The 19,268-nt window shown below is 45.6% G+C and overlaps 1 protein-coding gene across 8 annotated transcripts in view; it reads right to left on the reverse strand.

Moving 5' to 3' along the window:
- LOC139280792 (uncharacterized) overlaps positions 1-19,268 on the reverse strand; it is a 228,693-nt gene that overhangs the window by 110,183 nt on the left and 99,242 nt on the right. For 3 of the 8 annotated variants that reach the window (XM_070900497.1, XM_070900490.1, XM_070900491.1), the window contains 3 exons: positions 17,757-17,845; positions 2,830-3,067; positions 1,744-2,005 (listed from right to left, as the gene is read on the reverse strand). In XM_070900497.1, the coding sequence (XP_070756598.1) occupies positions 1,823-2,005; positions 2,830-3,067; positions 17,757-17,845 (510 nt within the window). In that variant the 3' untranslated portion in view covers positions 1,744-1,822. Of the gene's footprint in view, positions 1-1,743; positions 2,006-2,829; positions 3,068-17,756; positions 17,846-19,268 lie in introns of those variants that run through there. The other 5 variants (XM_070900492.1, XM_070900494.1, XM_070900493.1 and 2 more) reach the window with 2 other exon arrangements.

The raw sequence follows: 19,268 nt of genomic DNA on the forward strand, positions 1-19,268 counted from the left end.
GGTGTGGCCTCACCAAGGCCCTGTACAACTGTAGTAAGACCTCCCTGTTCCTATACTCAAATCCTCTCGCTATGAAGGCCAACATGCCATTTGCCTTCTTCACTGCCTGCTGTAGCTGCATGCCTACTTTCAATGACTGATGTATCATGACATCCAGGTCTCGTTGCACCTCCCCTTTTCCTAATCTGTCACCATTCAGGTAATATTCTGCCTTCCTGTTTTTGCCACCAAAGTGGATAACCTCACATTTATCCACATTATACTGCATCTGCCATGCATTTACCCACTCACCTAACCTGTCCAAGTCACCCTGCAACCTCTTAGTATCCTCCTCACAGCTCACACTGCCACCCAGCTTAGTGTCATCTGCAAACTTGGAGATATTACACTCAATTCCTTTGTCTAAATCATTAATGTATAGTGTAATTAGCTGGCGTCCCAGCAATGAACCTTGCGATACCCCACTATCACTGACTGCCATTCTGAAAAGGACCCGTTTATTCCTACTCTTTGCTTCCTGTCTGCCAACTAGTTCTCTATCCATATCAATATATTACCCCAATATCATGTGCTTTAATTTTGCACACCAACCTCAAAAGCCTTTTGAAAGTCCAAATACACCACATCCACTGGTTCTCCCTTGTCCACTCGGCTAGTTACATCCTCAAAAAATTCTAGAAGATTTGTCAAGCATGATTTCTCTTTCATAAATCCATGCTGACTTGGACCGATCCTGTCACTGCTTTCCAAATACGTTGCTATTACATCGTTAATAATTGATTCCAACATTTTCCCCACTACTGATGTCAGGCTAACCGGTCTATAATTCCCTGTTTTCTCTCTCCCTCCTTTTTTAAAAAAGTGGTGTTACATTAGCTACCCTCCAATCCATAGGAACTGATCCAGAGTCAATAGAATATTGGAAAATGACCACCAATGCATCCACTATTTCTAGGGCCACTTCCTTAAGCACTCTGGGATGCAGACTGTCAGGCCCTGGGGATTTATCGGCCTTCAATCCCATCAATTTCCCTAACATAATTTCCTGATTAATAAGGATTTCCTTCAGTTGCTCCTTCTCGCTAGACCTACTGTCCCCTAGTATTTCCGGAAGGTTATTTGTGTCTTCCTTAATGAAGACAGAACCAAAGTATTTGTTCAATTGGTCTGCCATTTCTTTGTTCCCCATTATAAATTCACCTGATTCTGACTGCAAGGGACCTACATTTGTCTTCATTAATCTTTTTCTCTTCACATATCAATTGAAGCTTTTGCAGTCAGTTTTTATGTTCTCTGCAAGCTTCCTCTCATACTCTATTTTTCCCCTCCTAATTAAACCCTTTGTCCTCCTCTACTGAATTCTAAATTTCTCCCAGTCCTCAGGTCTGCTGCTTTTTCTGGCCAATTTATATGCCTTTTCTTTGTTTGTGGCACTGGTCCACTTAAAACAGTTTAACCTCATGTATTGGGGAAGATTGTACATCCACCAAATGTTGCATCATTAGATTGATATCTTCTAATAATCTGTTGTATTTCACCCTAGCATAGATTTTCCATCCAATTTAGCACCGTTTGCAGCACATGATTCAATTTACAAACCAGTGAAAATATAAAACCATACAACTCTAGTGTTAAGTTACATGAAATTCAAGTATTAAAGAGTACTGTACAACTCTGCTTCTTTTCTGCCACTTAAATGCATCTTAGTTTTAATGTTCTCTATATTATAAAATTACATAGTCATGTACTCTCCTATAGTTCAACCACTGTTGCAGCCACACCCTCCAGTGTTTCCGAACTAAAATAACATTCTCTTGTTGGGTCAGTTGTATTGTTTTATCTTTTGTTTGTGACATACGTTTCTCTCATTTTCTTTCTTCCCTTTCATTTCCCCTTTTCCTGAGGCTCTCTTTTCCCACCATCTTGCAGCTCTCTTCTGTAACTGTGGACAATTCCAGGATTGAACTGGCTGGATTTCCTCATTGTCGATCTCACCATCCCTTTCCTGGAAGATTCAACCAGAAACACTTCTAGTCTCACTTCCATGTTGAATACTTATCAGGATACAAAACTGACTAGGGTAAATCCCAAGTCATAACTGTGTCACAATATTTGCTTCTCTCGGCTGTAACTTTTGTGCAAATAGGACACGTGTACCCTGGCTGTAAAAGGAGCACTCTGCCCTTTCAGAGGCGGGGTCAGCTGAATATCAGTTACCTTGTCACAGACACTGTGTTGGCTACACACTTACCATGTTTAGTCAGAATCTGGCATCTGAGAAGGATGGTAATTAAAAGGCCAGTTAGTCCTGCATTTATTTTGCAGAGATTTTGGTGAGGTGAAATATATGGAGGGTGGCAGATGGTGGCTGGCCAGGAGAGCATTGGAATAGTAGAGTTTGGAGGTAACGAAAAAATGGATGTGGGTTTCAATGGCACAGAGAATGAGGTTGGAGCAAACACGGGGAATGTTAAGGTGGAAGTAGTCAATCTATGAGATGGTGAGCTTGGAGAGGGCATGAAGGGAATTGCAGAGGAACTAGAGAGACATGAGGGTTTAGGGCTATGGCAGGAGAGGAACTAGTGGGATATTTGGCTTGCTGGGCAAGGAGAAGGGGGAAGCAGTAGAGGAAGATGAACAGATGGGGTTTCAAACAACCAATGAACAAAGAAATCCAGGAGCTCTGCTAGTCATGAAGGGGGAGGGGACAAGGCTGTAAGGAGGCAGTCGGCTGTCTGACCGACATTCCCCACCTCACTGAGCACGAACCACACTCAGTTTGTTTTTGGAACAGGAAAATCTATAGGGAACAGAACTTGGTAGACTTACCACCCGCTGGCGCCGAGTTTTCTGGGCGGTCTCCCCTCCGAGCGAGTTTGGTGGAGGCCTCCCGCCGGCGGGGAGGGAATACCGCTGGGGACTGCCCACTGATGTCCGCTGGCGTGCAACACGTGTAAGTGTCCTCCTGCCCGCCGAGCTGTCAGTTTGGTCCAGGCGGGAGTCCGCAGCAGCAGGGGAAGGACCGCAGCGTGGAGGCAGGTCTAACCGCAACGGGAAGTATGAAGACCTGCAAAAAAAGGTTAGTAAACTTGTTTTTCTTTATTTTTTTTCCAGTGATTCAGGTGGATGGGGTCCCCTGAAGGTTTTCCAGTGTTTTTTTTTGTGGGAATTCTTACTTTTATCTGCTCCCCCCTCCCTGGGCTCGACGCAATCCTCGGCGGTACTTTACCGAGGATTGCATTTGCCGCCGAGATTGGGAGCTCCTGCCCGCTGCCGCCCAGATTCATGGCATAAATCCTTTTTTTGCCGCAGGGCGGTCTTTCCAGGACTTTTTCATGAAAGTTCCACCCAAAGTATCATCAGGACCTCAGCGATCCTTTGGGCAGCACTTGGGCAGAACTTAGCTTCCACCCAGTTCGGGGCCTTTGTCTCTGTTAATTCTTACCCAATCTCTGAGATTGGATTTCACAGGGCTGGAAGTTGAAGAAAAATACTGTAAACTTCCTTTAACTTATTGATAAAAATAATAATTTACTAATAATTACAAGTTAATTTTAAAGGTTGAAAATGAGAAAACTGCAGCTGATCATCAATACTAAGGTTTATTAAAAAGAATGACATTACGTAGTGGTGCAGAGCCCACTGATCTGAGATTATTGCCTAAGGATTTAACAAACGTATGCGTAAGTCGCTGAGTATCCCATTTTTGAAACCGCAGACATATTAGCATCCAATGAATGTGTTCAGGTGGATGGGAGCGATTAACAAAAAGTACAGGCTTAAGCACAGCAAGATCCGTTGCTATTGCCGTGATGACAAACAGTGAAAAACATTGACTGTGGTGAGCAAGGAGGAACCAAAAATGTTTGAGGGGGAATTAAGGAGGACAAATGTGACAGGAAAGCAAAGAACAGGATTCTTGTAGGAAATACTCCGATTTTCTATATTTTATCACTGTAACCTAACTCTGCCTTTAAGGCCTACAAGCAAATAAGGGCCAACTTAAATTCACTTTCAGATATTTAATTCTATTTAACATGAATTCACCATAAAATGCTTCATTTACCAAGAATTCAGTTATCAATTAAAATAAATTCAATGCACAATTTCTTTATGCTTCTTTTCTTAAATTGTGAAACACATCCTGGAGTGATTTATTTTAACCTGGCAGCAGTTTGGTCAGCTGTAGATTAGCAGCGCCTGTATACGTTTGAGGGAATTCTGGGATGTAAACTGATGATTGGTGAGTTCCAAAGAGCGCGAGCCACCATTGCATTGATTTGAGTGGCTGTTAACTTCTTGTGTAACCAATCGTTTCTAACAGATGGCAGCAATGATGAACTTTCCAGTGTGCTGGCGGGGCTTTGGGCTGATTACTGTCCTCAACTCCACACACCACATACTCTGATATTCAAAGGACTCTCGCATAGAATCATAGAATGGTTACAGAATGGAAGAAAGTGATTCGGCCCGTCGAGCCCGTGCCGACTCTCAGCTAGTCCCACTGCCCTGCTCTTTCCCCGTAACAGTGCATTTTTTTTCCTTCAGATACTTATCCAACTCCCTTTTGAAAGATAAAATTGAGTCTGCCTCCACCACTCTTTCAGGCAGTGCATTCCAGATCATAACCACGTAAAAAGCACAACAGGCAGGAATCTTGCAACTTCAGTTTTGTAACTATCTGCTCTACACCACATTCAGACTGTATACAAACTAAGTTTCTAGAATGTCTTATTTTACGCAATTATCTATATTTCGACCAGTTTGGATAGATCCTGATGACGCCATTGTCGTGAGTTGGCTTAACTGTACAGCTTCCATTAATCCCAAGTAAATTCGCTCTGAACTGCTGCCAGGTTTTGAGCCTGCGGAGCCACAAGACTTGCAGGGGATAAAGGAACACATCTTCCTCAGCAGGCAGCGGAACGTGCCCCCCCCCCCCACACACACACACAAAATGATGCCTGATTTTTTCCAGTCAAGCTACACTCAGAGAAACCAGGAGGCCACGCAGACTTCGTCCAAGCCTCTCTGAAGTGGACTTTGCTGCCACTGTATACAACTAGTGGCAAGAGTGGTGATGCTGGTTAATGCTGTGAATAAGTGGTCACCGATTGTGGCAGTGCAAACTTTCTTCCCCCAAATTCTATTGCAATTATGAACTTGTAAGGAAATGAGGGAGTTTATGAAAACACTTTTCCTCTTTTTTTAAGTACTTCCGGGTCATGCACAGCTTGAGTTAGAGAGAGAGTAAAGCTCCGTCTACATTGCCCCATCAAGCACTCCCTAATTAAGTATAGGATGTGCCAGAAACACGGAGCAATTCTCCTGTCCCTGCTGCCCAGTTTGAACTTCAAAATGAGACTAAAGTAACACGACCAGTTTAAGTGCAGACTTTCTGCTTTTGGTTGCCCCCCATCTCTGATCTTTGGGTGACTGATCTAGAGAGTCGGAGCTCCCACTGAAAAGGAGCAGGAACCTAATCAATGTTAATTAGGGTCAGATGACGTAGTTACAAATCCCAATGCTATTTCTGTCTCTACCCGCCGGATTATTGGCCACTGAACTTGGGTGGTAGAAGTCGGGAGGTAATCATTTTGAGTGTACATTCAAAGGTTGCTCCGCTTCAGTCACAAATAGCAGACACAGCACACTTTTTTATGCCAGTTACTGTGGATTTTGAAGCATAACAGCTTCCCCATTAACTGTCCCTGATGTTGCAGGTGCTGCACAAATTTTGCTCAAAGTTGGTGCTTCCTTTCACTCTTGAATTGCACAGGGTGTGGAGGGCGGGAGGCGACAAAGACATGAATGGGGGATTCAGCAACAGATGGGGCGAAGTGGGTAACATAACAGAGGTGGAAGTAGGCCGTTATGTAATGGAGATTATATGGGGTCTCAGCTCAGTTTAGGGTCAAGTAGAAGATCAATGAGGAGAACTGTCTGGTTCAGCCCGCGGCAGTGGTTGGTGAGGCGGATTTAATCTGTGGCTGGGTTTGTGGTGAGAGGCTAATACGATGGTTTCAGTCTTACCAATTTTAACTGGAGGAAATTGCAGCTCATCCACAAGAATGTTACAGAAGGAGTCTGACAACACGGAGTCAGTAGAGGGGTCAGGAGACGTGGTGGAGAGGTAGAGAGGCCTGGCTGGGGAATCTAGAACATGGGGTCACAGTCTCAGAATAAGGGGTAGGCCATTTAGGACTGAGATGAGGAGAAATTTCTTCACTCAAAGGGTTGTGAATCTTTGGAATTCTCTACCCCAGAAAGCTGTGGATGCTCAGTCATTGAGTATATTCAAGACAGAGGTTGATAAATTTTTGGAAACTAAGGGAATTAATGGATGTGGGGATAGTGCGGGAAGTTGGAGTTGAGGTAGATCAGCCATGGTCTTGATGAATGGTGAAGCAGGTTCAAAGGGCCAAATGGCCTACTCCAGCTCCTATTTCTTATGCTCTTATGTAAAGCTGGGTGTCGGTAGCATGCATGCGAAAGTTGACCCCATGTCTTCGGACGCTGACGGACAGCCTGTAGACGAGGAGGAGGGGGAGGAATAGGCCAAGGATAAATTGTTGGGGTCTCCAGAGGTAACAGTTTGGGGCGGGAGAAGAAGCCATTGCTGGGGATACAATTATATAACTAAGAGTGGAACCAAGTGAGTGTAGTCCCAGTGACCTGGACAACGGTTGAGAAGCATTGGAGGAGGATGGTGTGGGTGACTGTCAAAGGCTGCAGAGAGGTTGGAGGAGATGAGAAGAGATAATGCACCATGGACACAGTCACTGAGGAGTCATTTATGTCTTTGATTAAAGCTGTTTCAGTGTTGTGGTGGGGGGAACCTTATTAGAGAGATTTAAACATGGAGTCGCGATAAAGATGGGCACGGATTTGGGAGGCAACAACACTTTCAGGAACTTTGGAGAGGAATGAGATGTAGGAGATGGGATGGTGGTTTGCAAAGATAGAAGCGGTTTTGAGGAGCAGGGTAATGATAGCTGATTTGAAAAGGATGAGGCAGTACCTGAGGTAAAAGCACCAAAGCATTTATCAGGAGTTATCTGTGGGAGTCCTGGTGGTTGAGCAATGTCATCTAGCATGGGGGACAGGAAGGGATGTAGGGCGATCAAAATTTAATGGGAATGGGGTTAAGGGAGCAGGTCATGGGTCCCGAGGGCCTGACGGGAGATAGGAAAAAAACTAGAGAAAGATGCAGAATCCGGGTTCGGGCAAGAAGGACCTTGAGGGAGAGGGTTGGCTGGGTGGGCAAGCAGAAGGTGAGAAGCAGCAGAGGCAGCTGAACAGATGGCCTCAATCTTAGTGATTAAGGCATTGGGTTAATTGGACGGAGATTGAGATCCAGCCACTCAGTGACAGCAGTATGGCATCTCCTCCCAAACTTGCTTTTTATAGAAATCAAGGAAGATAATATGTGCCTGGGGATTGTGAGATAGCTGTGATGCAGATCTGGAATAATGAAGATAATTATGTACATCACTATGACAGCAAACATATGGGAGGAGGGCCGGAGATAGAAGGGGTGCTCATCCCAATCTCTGGGAGGCCACAGATAAATCCTGATAAATGCTCTGGTGCTTTACCGAAAATTAAAATCTTTAGTTTAATCTTTAAATTTGATAAACTGTAGATAAAAATGTCCGAGCTAAGTAAAAAATCTTTGTAATCCAGCCTATTTGTATTCATTCATCCAACAACTCAATTGAAATACAACAACAACTTGGATTTATATTGTGCCTTTAACATAGTAAAGCGTCCCAAGCAGCTTAATACTGACGGGAAAGGTATCACCAGTGGAGTACACTTCTTGCACTGAGCAGCGAAAATACTGAAAACTGAAAACTACTTGAACCATGAACTTGGATACTGTATCCATGGCTGGAAGTTTCCGGGTGGGATCGGTTTCCGGGTTGGATCGGTGGCGGGTCGGGTGGGAAATTAGATTTTTTTGACAGTGGGTTGGGAACCGCCTTTCTCAATGGCGTGTCAGTGATCTCACATCGGACCCGACATGCAGAGGTGGGTGACCCAATTAAAGCAATTATTGACTTGTTGACAGACCCTTAAAAATGGTTTCACTTTAATTGCTCACCCACTGGGTCCACGCTGCTTGGGGACCACGTCTGTTAGCCTGAGACAGGAGTTGAATGGCCATTGAATCAGCTAATTAGTTGACAGCTTGAAATGTGCTATAAAAGCACCCACCTCACTGCTGCTCACTTTCCAAGTCCAGAAGCTGTTGCCTACTCCATTTGGAACACAGATTGAGCTTTATGGAGGCTGCAAGTGTTTGGAGTAAACTCCAGTGTCACCTCATTGGAACAACCTCTCTCACAGAATGCTTCTATAATTTCAACTTCACCTGCCATCTATTCCATCAGCATGGGTACCATTTATACTGTTTCACCTTGGTCCTCAGAATCTGATCACAATCAGCTCCAATACCAACATCACCAGGCACACCAGTAGCACCAACAACAACAGCAACCTTTTCTGCAATCACCTGATGCTGCACAAGACACTGGGCATTAGCACCCGAGCACATTGCTGCCCAGGAGGCCAGGGATGCCTGCCCTCACCATAGGCAGATTTACTTCACTTGCCGCTGTAAACCCTGGCTGCCACATGATGCGCTAGGTTAGCACCACCCCACACCAGCACCATGAAGCATCCCTACAATGCCCAAGCCATTCCCTTCCATCACCATTGCGGGGGGTATTGTTATGTCTCACCATTCACTGCAACTCACGAAGCCACTTCCAAAGTGCACACAAATCTGTCCAAGAACGCAAAGTGTGGAAAATAAAGGTTTCAATGTTTGACAGCACATTATTAGAAACTTTTCATGAACATTCGATAAAACACCCAATTGGCTGCCCTTATGTGTTGTAAGTTGATATGATTGCACTAGGATGAGTGTGAGGGGTGGCGAATGAGATGGGAAAGTGGTAATACAGATAGAGAGGGATGGGTGTGAAGGTGCAAGGTAAGTTGGTGTGAGTAAGGATGTGCAGGAGTAAGGTAGGGAAGGCAGAGTGGTGGGGATGTGATGAGTGGCACAGCAGGATGAAGGTGAGTGTGGCTTTGTACTAACATTTCTTGATCTAATGAGATCGCTGAAATGTTTGCACCACTGCAGCCTGGTCCTCTTGACCACATCCCTGCTTATGACGTTCTCCTGTGCAATGTGCAACCAGGCTGCATTGGTGTCCTGGGGAGGTCTCTTCCATCCATGGGAAGGGAAAAGGATCTCCCTGCGTGCTTTGATTTCCTCCATAACCATGGGGAGAACCTGGGTGAAGCCCTGCACTTCTGTGCAGTCATTGTCAGTGTTTGCAACACTTCAATACTGTAGAACACGGACAGCACAGACGGCAAAAGTAAGCTGACCAGGGTCCCTTTAAGGAAACCGGCTGATGACGCGTCATGAATGATGTCATCAGACCCGTTCCATCTAACGCGGCCAGGAAACACACTGGCGAGCTTAACAAGCCCCATTGAGGTAAGTTCCTTTTAGGCAGTGGGATGGAGCCAGCAGCGGGGCTGCAACCCGTCAAGGTGAGCAAAATCTTGGCCCATGTGTTACATTTACTCCACAATGTGACTACAGCAAAAATAAAAGGGGTTTGATCCACTTCAATTCTATACAGTGGGATTAAATCCGTAGCAGTTTCTCTAGTTGCTGTTTATTTCTAAAAAACACTGAATTTGTTGGAGATATTATTGTCCAGTTAAATTTGGGTTGAACTTTGCAGAAATAGTTCTACCATACAAAAGTAAGAATTTGATTCACTTTAAAATTACATAGTGACAGAATCATAGAATGATACAGCACAGAAGGAGGCATTAGGTCCATCATAGCTGTGAAAGAGCTATCTAATTAGTCCCACTCCTCTGCCCGTTATCCATCGCCCTGCAAATGTTTTCCCTTCAAGTATCCAAGAATCCCCACTGATGAAGCAAATCTCAACAACACCGTGACAAAGCTCTGCAGTATTGTCCTGTTCTTCAAAAATGGAGCAGAGCTGGTGCATATGTTTTGGGAGTCACTTGTCAATCTGGAGTGTGCAGTACGACTCTCATTGAGTTGGTGAAAAAAAACTGATGAATAAATCTCTCTTGCTCCCTTCCTCTCCAGTTCTTCTAAATTGGTATTCCTGAGACAGTACAGGCCAAAATTATTTAGTTTAGCTTTTCTCACGCTTTTATGGTCTGTCGTATAAGTCTGTTCAACATAAGAACATAAGAAAAAGGAGCAGGAATAGGACATTTGGCCCCTCAAGCCTGCTCCGCCATTTAATAAGATCATGGTTGATCTGATCATGGACTCAGTTCCACTTCCGTGCCCGCTCCCCATAACCTTTTATTCCCTTATCGCCCAAAAACCTGTCTATCTCCGCCTTAAATATATTCAATGTCCTATCCTCCACAGCTCTCTGGGGCAGAGAATTCCACAGATTTACAACCCACTGAGAGAAGAAATTTCTCCTCATCTCAGTTTTAAATGGGCAGCCCCTTATACTGAGACTATTCCCCTAGTTTTAGTTTCCCGTTTAATGTGGAAATATCCTCTCTGCATCCACCTTGTTGAGCCCCCTCATTATCATATATGTTTCAAGAAGATCACCTCTCTTTCTTCTGAACTCCAATGAGTATAAGCCCAACCTACTCAACCTATCTTCATAAGTCAACCCCCTCATCTCTGGAATCAACCTAGTGAACCTTCTCTGAACAGCCTCCAATGCAAGTATATCCTTCCTTAAATACGGAGACCAAAACTGTACACAGTACTCTAGGTGTGGCCTCACCAATATCCTGTACAGTTGTAGCAGGACTTCCCTGCTTTTATACTCCATCCCCCTTGCAATAAAGGCCAACATCCATGTGCCTTCCTGATTACTTGCTGTACCTGCATACTAACTTTGTGTGTTTCATGCACAAGGACCCCCAGGTCCCGACGTACTGCATCACTTTGCAATTTTTCTCCATTTAAATTATAATTTGCTTTTCTATTTTTTCTGTCAAAGTGGATAACCTCACATTTTCCCACATTATATTCCATCTGCTAAATTTTTGCCCAATCACTTAGCCTGTCTATATTCCTTTGCAGGTTGTTTGTGTCCTTCTCACAATTTACTTTCCCACCCATCTTTGTATCATCAGCAAACATGGCTACATTACACTCAGTCCCTTCATCATTAATATAGTTGAGGCCCCAGCACTAATTCCTGTGGCACCCCACTAATCACTGTTTGCCAACCATTATCATTATAGTTCAGTATATGACCACTTAGTCTAATTCTGATGGGGAATAATAGAAATAGAGAAACACTATGAGTTAAGGGAGGACTACAGAATGTTATCTGTCGACCTCCTACCAACAAAACTGGTGATCATTCCAGCACTGCAACCACAATCTCCAGACCATTCAAGCAGCTGGTCAGGGACACTGCAAAAGTGCAGCAAATAGTTTTTAAACAGAAGCGTGAATTCAGGGACCGGGACAGGGTGGGGCGAGAGGAGAATACCCTGTAATGAAAAGGTTTTGTGTTTAAGGCGTCCCCAGCCAGATGGATGGGCACTCCCGGATAAATTGAGTAAGAGGAAGATTCCTGTCGAGGGTGGGTTAGCGGTCCACGATCAGAGTGGGTAGGACGCTGTGCATTCCCCTTGCTGGTAGGAAGAACGCAACAAACATGAATGAACAAGTTTGCAGTGTACAGTCACTATCCCACGCACGTGAGTTTGGCGAGTTGGAATTGTTCCCCTTCTGCCGTATATGGCTGCGACTTTGCTATTTGAAAAAAATTAATCCAGAAATACGGAAGAAAATGAAATCTGGGATAGACGTATTTTTAATATTTATGACTGCCGAGGTAAATAACTCGTTCAATGTGTTTTCAGTTATTTTTTTTGGTTCAACACCATCCTTCACGTGTTTCTTTAGTTCACAAATTCTGTGCTAATCTGTATAATCAAAGGAAATCCCTTGTTTCTTGGAACTAATCCTTTCCAAATCGTTACTGTGGTGTGGTTAGGGTGGGCAGATGATAGGTTCAGCTACCGCAGAATGAAGTGAGATTAGAGGGCAGGTTGAAGGATTTGTCACCTTCTCCTTTGGGGTACATTTATTTCCAATATTTCTGAACATGTTTCATGGAGCTTCGACAAATGACTAAACCTAGAAACTCTGCTTTACAGAGTCCGGTTACAACCAACTTTCTCAATACTCGTGGAGCAGCCCACATCCTCTGTCACAATACTTCATAATATAGTTTCAACTGATCTACCTGGGCTCAGAATGACTGCCTTAAATCAGAATGTTTTGACTCAAAGTAAGATAAATGAAGGATGTGCCACAGCCTGCAATATGATGATACATAACTCGATTGATGGCATAGACCGTAACCCAATCATTATTTCCTAGCTTCACTATATTTGCTGGGATTTGTTGAGATATCCACTGTTGATGATGAAACCTTTCCAGTGTCCCAATGCAATTAGACCTCCAAAAATCTTTCCCCATGTGACTATTTCCACGGATCCCCCCACCCGCCCATGAAGAGGTTGTCTTCTTGCCGGGATGTAGTTCCACAAGAAACCACTCGCCCTCCGGACTTCACCACAGTGCCTATTATTCTTATAGGAACCTTGACACTGAGGGTCAGCAGGCAATTTTATCACCGGGCGGGACATGGAGCCCAAAATCTATCCTCATCTGATGACCAAACATGCAAACTTTCAACAGGTGATCACTGGACAGCAATCCGGAGTGGGAACTGTTATATATGTGGACTTGTACTTACTCTGTACAGCCACCAGATGGCTCAGTCCCCGGAGTCCCAAGGGATCCCATAATCCCTTGGGAGCACAGGTATTTAAGAAGGCTTCACAGGTTGGAGAGGGACTCTGGAGACCTGCAATAAAAGACTAAGGTCACACTTTACTTTGAGCTCAGTGTTCAGTCTGACTCTTTCTCCATACATAACAACTAGTGACGAGATACAGATAGCGAACCCAAAGATGCAGAGAACAGTGGGCATCCTGGAGAAATTCTCGGAGGAAGATGATTGGGAAACTTTTGTGGAGCGACTCGACCAATACTTCGTGGCCAACGAGCTAGATGGGGAAGAGAGCGCTGCGAAACATAGAGCGATCCTCCTCACCGTCTGTGGGGTACCAACGTGTGGCCTCATGAAGAATCTGCTCACTCCAGCGAAAGCCACGGAGAAATCGTACGACGATTTGTGCACACTGGTCCGAGAGCATTTGAACCGGAATGGCGAGGTACAGGTTCTACACCGACAAAAGGACTGAAAGCCAGGAAGTGTCGAGTTATGTCGCCGAGCTGAGACGCCTTGCAGGACATTGCGAATTTGAAGGACATTTGGAGCACATGTTCAGAGACTTTTTCGTACTTGGCATTGGCCACAAAACCATACTTCACAAGCTTTTGACTGTAGAGACCCCAACCTTGAGTAAGGCCATAGCGATAGCCCAGGCGTTCATTGCCACCAGTGACAATACTAAGCAAATCTCTCAGCACACAAGTGCTGCTACAAGTACTGTGAACAAAGTGATGTTGCTTTCGAATCATAACGCACGGGGCAGGTCACATATACCTGCAGCTACACATCCGCAGATGTTTCAGAGTCCACCATCAAGGGTAATGAATGCAAGGCCATTAACACCTTGTTGGCGCTGCAGGGTGTGATCATCGTTTCCATTCATGCCGATTCAAAGGATACAAGGGGGCTGTGGAACAATGGGACACCTCCAACGAGTGTGCAGGCGAGCTGCTAAGCCTGTTAAACCTGCAAACCACCATGTTGCAGAGGAGGACAGATCCATGGAGGATCACTACGAACCAGAGCCTCAGATAGAGGAGGCAGAGGTACATGTGGTGCACACATTCACCACGAATTGTTCCCCGATAATGCTGAATGTTGAACTAAATGGACTCCTGGTTTCAATGGAGCTGGACACGGGCGCGAGCCAGTTTATCATGGGCAAAAAGACTTTCGAAAGGTTGTGGTGCAACAAGGCCTCAAGGCCAATCCTAACTCCAGTTCGCACGAGACTAAGAACTTACACGAAAGAACTGATTCCTGTAATTGGCAGTGTTACCGTAAAGGTCTCCTACGATGGAGCAGTGTACAAGCTACCACTATGGGTGGTACCGGGCGATGGTCCCACGCTGCTCGGCAGGAGCTGGCTGGGAACGATACGCTGGAACTGGGACGACGCCCGAGCGCTATCGCCCGCTGACGACACTTCGTGTGCCCAGGTCTTAAACAAATTTCCTTCGCTGTTCGAACCAGGCATCGGGAAATTCCAAGGAGTAAAAGTGCAGATCCACCTAATTCCGGGGGTGCGACCCATCCATCACAAGGCGAAAGCAGTACCGTACATGATGAGAGAAAGGGTAGAGATCGAGCTAGACCGGCTGCAAATGGAGGGCATCATTTCCCCGATCGAGTTCAACAAATGGGCCAGTTCTATTGTCCCAATCCTCAAGGGAGACGACACCGTCAGAATCTGTGGCGATTACAAAGTAACTATCAATCGTTTTCCCTGCAGGACCAATACCCACTACCAAAAGCCGACGACCTCTTTGCAACGCTGGCGGGAGGAAAGATGTTCACAAAGCTGGATCTGACTTCAGCCTATATGACGCAGGAACTGGAGGAATCATCGAAGGCCCTCACCTGCATCAACACGCACAAAGGTCTTTTTGTTTATAGCAGATGCCCGTTTGAAATCCGATCAGCGGCGGCGATATTCCAGAGAAACATGGAAAGCTTACTGAAGTCGGTCCCACACACCGTGGTCTTCCAGGACGACATCTTGATCACAGGTCGGAACACAGTCGAGCACCTGCAGAACCTGGAGGAGGTTCTTAGTCGACTCAACCGCGTGGGGCTCAGGTTAAAATGCTCGAAATGCGTTTTCCTGGCGCCTGAGGTGGAGTTCCTGGGAAGGAGGATTGCGGCGGACGGCATCAGGCCCACCAATGCGAATGCGAAGGAGGCAATTGAGAACGCACCGAGGCCACGGAACGTGATGGAGCTGCGGTCGTTTCTGGGACTCTTGAACTACTTTGGTAACTTCTTACCGGGTCTCAGCACACTGCTAGAACCACGACATGTCTTACTACGAAAAGGTGGCGAATGGGTTTGGGGCAAAAGCCAAGAAAATGCCTTTGTAAAAGCGAGAAAATTGCTATGCTCAAACAAATTGCTTGTGTTGTATGATCCATGTAAGCGTTTGGTACTAGCATTTGATATGTCGTCATATGGCGTCGGGTGTGTATTGCAACAAGCCAATGATTTCGGAAAACTGCAACCGGTTGCTTATGCATCCAGGAGTCTGTCTAAGGCTGAGAGAGCCTACAGCATGATTGAGAAAGAAGCGTTAGTGTGTGTCTATGGGGTAAAGAAAATGCATCAATACCTGTTTGAGCTAAAATTCGAATTGGAAACTGACCATGTGCCACTTATATCCCTATTTTCCGAGAGTAAAGGGATAAATACCAACGCATCGACCCGCATCCAGAGATGGGCGCGCTCACGTTGCCCACATACAACTATGCCATTCGCCACAGGCCAGGCACAGAAAACTGCGCCGATGCTCTCAGTAGGCTGCCATTGCCCACCACGGTGGTGGAAATGGCGCAGCCCGCAGATCTAGCCATGGTTATGGAAGCATTTGAGAGTGCCCGGTAGATCAAAACTTGGACAAGCCAGGACCCCTTATTATCTCTAATCAAAAGTTATGTGCTGCATGGGAGCTGGTCCAGTGTCCCAGTGGAAATGCAGGAAGAAATAAAGCCGTTCCAGCGGCGCAAAGATGAAATGTCTATACAGGCAGACTGCCTTCTGTGGGGCAATCGAATAGTGGCCCACAAGAAGGGCAGAGACACCTTCATCAATGACCTCCACAGTACCCACCCAGGCATCGTAATGATGAAAGCGATAGCCAGATCCCACGTCTGGTGGCCCGGTATCGATGCGGACTTAGAGTCCTGCATTCACAGATGTAATACATGCTCGCAGTTAAGCAATGTACCCAGGGAGGCGCGCTAAGTTTATGGTCTTGGGTACACGTCGACTATGCAGGCCCGTTCTTGGGTAAAATGTTCCTTGTGGTTCGAATGTTCCTTTTGGTACTCCAAGTGGATTGAATGTGAGATAATGTCGGCTAGCACGTCCGCTGCCACCACTGAAAGCCTGCGGGCCATGTTTGCCACACATGGCTTGCCCGATATCCTGGTGAGCAACAACGAGCCATATTTTACCAGTGCTGAGTTCAAAGAATTCATGACCCGTAACGGGATCAAACATGTCACATCTGCCCCGTTTAAACCAGCGTCCAATGGTCAGGCAGAGAGAGCAGTGCAAACCATCAAGGCTTGAAGAGGGTAACTGAAGGCTCACTGCAGACTCGCCTACCCCGAGTCCTGCTTAGCTACCGCATGAGACCTCACTCACTCACTGGGATCCCACCTGCTGAACTGCTCATGAAAAGAGCACTTAAGACAAGGCTCTCGTTAGTTCACCCTGATCTACATGAACAGGTAGAAAGCAGGCGGCTTCAATAAAGTGCATACCATGATAGCGCAAGTGTGTCACGCGAGATTGAAGTCAATGATCCTGCATTTGTATTAAATTACGGACAAGGTCCCAAGTGGCTTCCCAGCACTGTCGTTGCCAAAGAGGGGCGCAGGGTGTTTCGGGTCAAACTTTCAAATCGACTTATTCACCGGAAACACTTGGACCAAATCAAACTCAGATTCACGGACTACCCTGAGCAACCCACCTTGGACCCTACCTTTTTTAATCCCCCAACACACACACCAGTGGCAACCGACACCACGGTTGACCATGAAGCAGAACCCATCATCCACAGCAGACTTGCAGGGCCCAGCACACCAGGCAGCCCAGCAAGGCCAGCTGCACAGCAGCCCAGTGAGGGCCCAACAAATGATTCAACAACACCAGCTTTCACACCGAGACGATCAACCAGGGCAAGAAGGGCCCCAGATCGACTCACATTGTAAATAGTTACACTATTGACTTTGGAGGGGGAATGTTGTTTTTTATGTGGACTTGTATTTACTCTCTACAGCCACTAGAGGGCTCATTCCCTGGAGTCCCTTGGGAGCACAGGTATTTAAGAAGACTTCACAGGTTGGAGAGGGACTCTGGAGACCTGCAATAAAAGACTACGGTCACACTTTACTTTGAGCTCACAGTGTTCAGTCTGACTCTTTCTCCATACACAACAGGAACCATGGCTAGTTCTCTCCTCCTCTGCTCTCCTGCTGGAGGTCAGTTTATTCAGCACAGCCGAGAGGTCAAACCCAAGATCTTACCGTCTGTATGGCTCAGCTATCTTAACAGTTGAGCCTTTCAGAGAAGTATGGCTATCTATTAGTTCATACGGTTCCTCCGGTGGCATGGTTGAGTTTGGTCAGTCACAGGTAGGAAACTGTATTTGTGAACCTGCATCCAACTTCTGCACATCAGCATTCCAACATGATGCATCAGCAATTTACCTCACTTAGAATCATCGTTGATTGGACCAAAGGAACATGACCAATTGCTATTGGGCTGAAATGAGAACATTTCTCTTCCAGTGCTCTTTCTGAAACCCATTTGAAGTTGAGCTCACTGACAGAATCCTGACAGAGTTCACAGTGATCAGATGCGCTGATTGGTGAGATGGTAAAGGTCTCTTACCTGTCACCAGTTCCGGATACGTTCAGTATTTCTTCTGCCTCAGCAGCAATCGCTGGGTAATAGATACCACAAATCTTACCAGGTACACTCTGGGAAGGGAAAAAACATTGAAATACCCTGTAAATTTAGTCACAATGTGTCAGAACCCTAGTAGACCATGGTATGGAGCAATTGGACAGTGACATAACCTCCTCAGAGTGAGTTACCAATCTTAACCATGCTGTTATAAGGAGGTGCGATCAGAGGTTAATCATTCCCCCCATGGCAACTCCCATCTCAGATTCCTTTCCATGCATTTCCCTGCCTCTTGTAAGTAGCTCATTGGCCAAGCATTAATTAGATATTGGGTGCTTGGGGGCTGACTGACCAGTTCAAACTAGCTGTGTCTGCAAAGTGTTTATAGGAGGATATTTGCGAGAGAACAAGCTAGAGCTGTGAGTGGGTACCCAGCGTGAGAGTAAGGACTTCTAAAAGGGGAATTTGGTGAGAGTGGGAATTAGGTGCAGAGGAGGAAGGTGGTGCTAAGGAGACTAGCTGATACTATACATAAGTAATATAAACTTTATAAGTTAACAAACTAAATAAATCTTATAATAGCAGTACCAGAAGGGACAGTAATGTGTAATTCCTATCAGATGTGTGGGAGTTTCAAGCATCAGGTGTTGACTTGGACAATCAACGCCTGTGAGAACCGTCTCCAACTCACATTCTCGAATTTAAAATGCCTGAAGTTGAGAAGGACATAGGAGACACGTTATGGGGTGCGAGCAGTTTCTGGTGAGAGAGTTTCAGAGGGTAGTCACACCAGGGAGAATTAGAGAGCATGGCAGTGGAGGAGGAAAGATGGGAGACTATCATTGGGTGGGGAAAAGCACAAAGGAATGGTTAGAACAGGATTGGCCAAGAGTATTTTATGCTCTCACAGGGGAACATTAGGTGTCCGGGCAGGGCCATCACATAAATGTCAATGGCACCAACAATGAGCTCCAGGTGGAGAGATTATCAACACGGCTACAAAAGCAGTAGTGATTCAATTGTTACAGGGGCTGACTAGGCCAGATCGACAGTCCTGAATGTTTTGTTGCATCCCAGGTGCTAGGATGTGGTGTTCCTGGACTTTATGAGAAAATTAAGGGGTATAGAATTAGAGGATAGCAAACTGAATTGAAAATTGGTTAGAAGGTAGAAAACCGAGTAGGAGTTAAGGGCAGTTTTCCAGAGTGTTTATAAATGGGCAGAGGTGTCCTGTAGAGTTCAGTTCGGAGGCCATTTCCGGTCACTATGTATAACAATGATTTGGATATAGGGCTGGAGGGTTGAAATTTGCTGATGATACCAAAACAAGCTAAATCTAGGTTTTATCTCCAGGTATAGAATATAAAACGCAAAGCGAATGATGAGCCAATATTAAACATTAATAGGACCTCTATTAAAATGCAGTGCACAGATCCACACTTTTGGAAGGATTTGGAGGCTTTAGAGGGGGAACAATGCAGATTCACCAGGAAGCTG

This window comes from Pristiophorus japonicus, chromosome 15, assembly GCF_044704955.1.
Source record: "Pristiophorus japonicus isolate sPriJap1 chromosome 15, sPriJap1.hap1, whole genome shotgun sequence".
Classification (NCBI taxonomy): Eukaryota; Metazoa; Chordata; class Chondrichthyes; family Pristiophoridae; genus Pristiophorus; species Pristiophorus japonicus.